This window comes from Lepidothrix coronata, unplaced genomic scaffold, assembly GCF_001604755.1.
Source record: "Lepidothrix coronata isolate B3197 unplaced genomic scaffold, Lepidothrix_coronata-1.0 Scaffold151, whole genome shotgun sequence".
Taxonomy (NCBI): domain Eukaryota; kingdom Metazoa; phylum Chordata; class Aves; order Passeriformes; family Pipridae; genus Lepidothrix; species Lepidothrix coronata.
Window position 1 is genome coordinate 771,719 of NW_016690331.1, and position 6,000 is coordinate 777,718.

At 39.7% G+C, this 6,000-nt stretch overlaps 1 protein-coding gene across 2 annotated transcripts in view; it reads right to left on the reverse strand.

Annotated features, from left to right (window-relative positions):
- FAM188B (family with sequence similarity 188 member B) overlaps positions 1 to 4,952 on the reverse strand; it is a 70,676-nt gene extending 65,724 nt beyond the window's left edge. The window contains exons 1-4 of one of the 2 annotated variants that reach the window (XM_017828693.1): positions 4,836 to 4,952; positions 4,031 to 4,239; positions 2,350 to 2,608; positions 911 to 1,329 (exon numbers count right to left, since the gene is read on the reverse strand). In XM_017828693.1, coding sequence (XP_017684182.1) covers positions 911 to 1,329; positions 2,350 to 2,608; positions 4,031 to 4,239; positions 4,836 to 4,931 — 983 coding nt within the window. In that variant the 5' untranslated portion in view covers positions 4,932 to 4,952. The remainder of the gene's footprint in view (positions 1 to 910; positions 1,330 to 2,349; positions 2,609 to 4,030; positions 4,240 to 4,835) is intronic. The other variant, XM_017828692.1, reaches the window with a different exon arrangement.
- Positions 4,953 to 6,000: the final 1,048 nt, after the last annotated feature.

Genomic DNA, 6,000 nt, shown 5'->3' on the forward strand with positions numbered 1-6,000 from the left:
TTCCTTCTCAACAGGGCCTCAACACACAGTATCTCAAGATTTATAAGAAATTAAATTAGAGAACAAAGTAGCAATAGTAATTTTTAAAAACCCGGCTGCAGTTTTAGAGTATCAACAAGTTTTTGCAGCACTTAAAAAAAAGGCAACAAAACCTGGCTGCTGTTAAATTTAGTAAAACAGAAATACTACTTTATGGCCCATGGAAAGGCATGTGCCTTCAGTTTATGGAGCAGCAGGTGATGTAAACTGAAAGATATTTCTACTAATTCTAAAACACACTCACCTCCAGCACGGGGAGAGAACAAGAGCAACCCTCAGGGTGCCTGAGCCTTGTGCATCATTTTACTACTGACATCTGTGTGCCCTGTAGGATGCAGGTTTCTCTCCACCTGCTCCCACTTTCCCATCTGTAGTAAGGGCAGAGTGGCTGGTACTGACCCCATGCTCAAAGGTGTTTGAGGACTAGTGATGAGAAGTGCTGGATAATGAGGCAGCAGATTTTATCATGAAGATTTTATACCCACATGGAAAGGGCACAGCTGCCCTGCACTGCTCAAATCCAGAGCATCTGCAGCGACTCAGAATTCCAGAGTGGTTCAACTCTCATGGATGACTCCACCTGAAGCATTTCAAAACCCAACCCAAGTCACAGCCCCACTACAAAGCCAGCTTAGAGCGATCCCAGTCTGGGTCCTACTGCTTAGGAACCCCCAAATAAACAACATCCCATGCCTCCCACTCTTAAATTCTACACAGAAAGAAAAATATATTAAAAAAAGATCAATTAGAAGTATAAGATAAAGAAAAATGTATATTTGGAGCTCACAGGAAATTCTTCTAAAATTTCTATATCTATGTGAGTTAATGCAGGAGAATAAATTTAACATAATATTCTTACAAATACTCTTACCTGTGGCCTGACAACCGACTCTCACTTTTCTTGAGGGATCTTTCCCTTTTCTCTCTCCCAGACCCCGAATGCCTGTGAGGGGCACTCACTTTAAGGCTTTTTTCACTGCTGTCTGTACCAAAGCTTGGAACTGATTTTCTTTCCTCTGTCTTGGTCCTCTCTCTCTCAGACAGCAGCCTGGCAATAAAGTCATCTGGATCTTTGGGGACATTCCTTAGTTTTTCAGAGGCTGAACTCGTGTGTGAGCCTGGCACGGTCTTTGATGCAAACTCCACGTTTACTTGTGTTGGAGATCCTTTGCTTTCCTGAAAATCAGTACTTGGGACTCTCAGGTCATGTTCTTCATGCTCTTCACCCTTGACCTGTGCTGTGCTGCTTATGCTGGTGGATCTTCTTGAAAGCCTCCTTTTTTGGAGATCCTGGAAATAAGAGCCAGACATTAAAATTTTCCCATCTTTAAACAAACATGAAAAGCAAAGGAAAGCTCTAGCACTAACTTCTGGGCTAAGCAATTTGCTTACTAGTAGGAATCGGGTTATAGAGTAAATCAGATTTTTTAAAAATTGATAATAAATAAAGACACATTTAAAATTTACTTAAATTTTGAACAGTATTAAAGAGGACCTACACAATTAAAAACTGCTTTCTTTTACCCGATGGCATCAATTAAATACTTCCTAAAACCTTAACTTTGGGGTTATATCCAACTCAAGAAACCAAAACATATAAGACATTTTACTGGAAAGACTGCCCACCACAGGTATCTAGTCTTTATTTCCAAATCACGAGATATATAGAAAAATCCAACTAATTAATTTAACTTCCATATGCTCTTCAGTATTATCTAAATTATATACCTAGAATATTTAAATTTCTCATTATTGCAAGCTTAATTTTACACAGGGAAAGTCCCTGTCTATATAAAAGGAGCATGAAGGAAAAAAAGTAGGCAAGTCTTTTAACTGTTTTGAAAATAAACATGTATTGCTGGAATATGGTCTGATGATTTGATCAACTCAGAAACATATTTCTAACTGAAAGCAGTTTTCAGTTCCAAACTGCTACTGATTAAATGGGAAGTTTTGGAAAAACCTGAGTACAACAGATACTGTGAAGGTAAAAAAAAGCAATTTTCCCAGGAAAATGGAAAATCCAATCTGTCAAGAATTATCAAGAATGGGAAAGATTTATAAAGGAATTGGTGACCAAAATCACAGGCATGCAGGGGGTAGTTGCCTGCAGTGGTTATACCTGAAACAGTTTGAATTTCTGAATTAACCAGAACAACTTCCCTAACCTAGCACATCTTTTCAGCCTGCAGATTTAATGGATTAACATGCAGGAGTCATTTCAATGTTATTTGCAAATGACTTTACTGCAGAAGGTTAGATAAAAAAAATCCATGGCAAGCCAAATATTTTGTAAGTGCTGGGAATCACCTCTGGTGAACTTGCTACTGGTCCAGCCATCATTCCTCTGGCAATGAGACCAGACCTGAGCTTTGACTTCTCCTTCACTGTGGATTTTGTCTCCTCAGAAATTGTTGCTGCTTTTAAGTCTTCTTGACTATCTTTTAACTTTTTGTCCCCATCAGAGGGTAAGTGGCTGTTGGGTGTTGTTCCTGTGTGGCACTTTTCACTTCTGTGCTGATGTCTTCTGGATGAAGGAATTTTATCCAGTGGATTCTCAACATCATATCTACAAAGAAGAAAAAGGAAGAGCTTGAAACAGCAAAATAATGCACCATTAAGTTAATGAAGACATCTACTTGGCTAAGTAAAGCACTGCTGTCAAATTAACTTACATTTTATCTAGAAATGGCACTCAAATACAGTCACCTTTCACTTAAACATCTGTATGTAGGTCTTCAGGACATCGTTTCAGTGTCACTTTTATATGTCACAACTGGTTATAATATGTATAACACTTTACTCTTATGCTTACTGATTTTGATATGTAATGGGTTCAAACTGAAAGAGGGGAAATTTAGGTGAGATACACAAAAGAAATTCTTCCCTGGGAGGGTGGGGAGGCCGTGGCACAGGTTGCCCAGAGAAGCTGTGGCTGCCCCATCCCTGGAAGTGTCCAAGGCCAGGTTGGACAGGGTTTGGAGCAACCTGGGATAGTGGAAGGTGTCCCTGCCCATGGCAGGGTGTTGGAACTGGATAGTCTTTTAGGTCCCTTCGACCCAAACTATTCCATGATTCCATAATTTCCTAGGAGGGGGTGTCAGTGCCACTTTGCTGTAGAGGGAGCACAGGGGCCACTTAATGGTGCTGGTCCTGCTGTGCCCTCACAGAGCAGTGTCAGGGACTCCTCTGCAGGACAAATCCATAGAGAAAGGGGGGTGGGGAAAAGAGGAAGAAAAAAAGAAAAGAGGAAAAAAGTTGATTCCTTTGCCCTGCCTCCTTTTCAAATGTTGCTTCGAAGCCCAACTTAAAACATCTTGGCTTTCTTCCCCTACTAAAATGAGTTGGTGGGTTTCTTTCAAGCACTGACACTCAGATTTAGCTGCTTTGAACATGTGTTTAGGATGAGGAATAAAATCTGATTAATTCCCTAGGAGAGCAAGCTGGGAAGGTAAATTACACTTTTGTGCCAATTTTAAAAGCTCTCTGTGGAAGCACGGGGCTGTTAGTCCTCCTTGAGGCACTAATACATGAAAAACTTGGTTACATACTGTTTTCAGGTATTCTGCAAGATGAAAACAACCTACACTATCTGTAACAACAGTGAATTTAAAACATTAAGCCTTGCTTCTATGTAAGGCATGAATATACCTGCAGTTTGAGCGTAGGTGCTTTGTTTCACATCCAAACATGCTTCAATGTATTTCCAATTTATAAGGCATAAAAGCTCACATTTCTATGTCCTTCAGTGACTAAAAGATGTAATTGAGATTATCAATCTTCATAATTGGTAGGGAACATAAAAGACCATTTTTGAAGGGTGGCTTGCACAGGAGATTTTAATAATCTGTATACTTAAGCTTTGTGCTACTAGGATAATTAATAAAAGGTAATGTAGGTGAAGGCATAAATGATAAAATTTTTAACACTATTTCCCTTAATTTAAAAATAAGTGAAGACACAGGACAAAGAGAAATAAATCAGACTGTACCTGGAAGCTTGAGTTTTGCTTTCATCGAGTGTAATGGCATTACCATGCACATGATCCTCATCCAAGAGGTCGGGTGGATGGGATGTCGAGCTCTTACTTTGAGGAGCTGACAGAGCAGAACTGGAACCAGTGCTCCTGGAAGTCCCACGGTGTTCGAGGAAGTAATTAGTAATAATTTCAAGAAGTGTTTTCAGTGGGTTCTCCTTTGCCTTTCCCAAAAGAAAAACGGAGTTCTTGGTGACTATTGAAATGCTTTGTTAGTCTTACTGCAGCCTAAGACGGGATATCCTTTTTAACCTGTGCAGTAACTGAACATATTAACTATTTCCATGTGTGTACCCCAGATGTGACAGTACAAACAACCCAGGAAAATGGAAGATGTCAGCTAGAGAAGGTTAAGAGCTTGAAGGTCCTGCTGTGTTAAATGAATTAAGCATGATACAACAAAAAACAATGTGTTACAGTCATTTCTTACCCTCACTTTAGCTAAACACTGCAAAGGGTGGTAACTGTGTCAGAACACTTCTCTTCTACACTGGGATGATTTTTTGAGGTGACTTATAACAGGACTGCCTCATGCTGCTCATCAAAGGCATCGTGGTACCTTCAGTCATGAGTGAACTGGGGGTGGATATTACCCACTGATGTCCCTGCCATCAGCTATCGCTGTCTACATTACATTTCAAAGGATAATAAACGCTAGAAGTTTAATTTTTATCTGCTGTGTTGTATATAAAGTTACTAATAGAAATGGGCATGTAAAGGTACTTCCACATTTTGGGAAGCACCATGTACACTCCCTTACCTTGTTCTGCTTGTACAAGGAGTGCAGATGTAGGACATTCCGAAGCTCATTCCTGTTATTGATGCTGAGCTCAGAACGTGGAAGCTCCCGGTCCATGATGGTGATGGTTTTCTTCAAACCCTGAGAAGGAAAAGTGTCAGTTACCGAACCTTTTATTCTGGATTTTGTTGGATGTAACATGAAGCTTGTGCATGGCAGTAATCAGTAACCAGGTAACCCTGAGAACCTGTGCCTTAACCCAACTAATTTAAGTGGTACAACACAAGACTACTATTTTGAGAGAGAAAGCCCCAGTTCCTCCCATGAAGGGTTATTGTTACAAGAAAAGGATTTTGTTTTTCTGCAGATGGAGTGTCTGGCTCAGATTTAGGGAACTAAGGACAAGTTGTGGCAAATAAAGGATCATTATCACAGCTGGCTCTGATGTGTAGGAGAGGTTTGGAGGGAAGCAGTGCCCCTTGTTTTGACTCCAGGGTTGAAAATACGAATTTTGAGATGGGATGCAAAACGTGAGACTGAGGTTTGTGTAGCACTTAATAAGACAGTGGCTGTTTTAATTTCTGACACAAGCTAACTCATTCCTGCCACTGGGGGTCTGATATCAGCAATATTTCCTTAGGACTGAACATAAATACAGTAGGTACTGGCACCTGGAAAGGTGAAGGTGCCTTTTCATCTGCTCAGTCCCACACTCCCCACACTCACGTGTGGTCCAAAGTTTCCTTTACAGCATTAAGAAAAGTACAACGGCCTCTTTCCTCCCCTTCTCCCTGTCTCCTTCCCCCCCAAGTAAATCTGCTTTCTGACGAGTTACTACTGAAAACTGGGGGAAAGTCACAGGTTACCAGTTTCTCTAGAACTGTTACCTTTTGCCTTTTTCCCCCCACCACCACCTAAATATTTGTCCTGGGAGGCTTTGTATGCCTCTTGTAAACACGAGGATAAGGACAAAATAGACAGTTAATGGAAAAAAAAAAAAAAGAACAAAAACCCAAACAAACAAACAAAAAAAGAAAAAACAAAAAAAAGAAAAAACAAAAAAAGAAAAAAAGAAAAAAGAAAAAAAGAAAAAAGAAAAAAAGAAAAAAAGAAAAAAGGAAAAAAAGAAAAAAGAAAAAAGAAAAAAGAAAAAAAGAAAAAAAGAAAAAAAGAAAAAAGAAAAAAG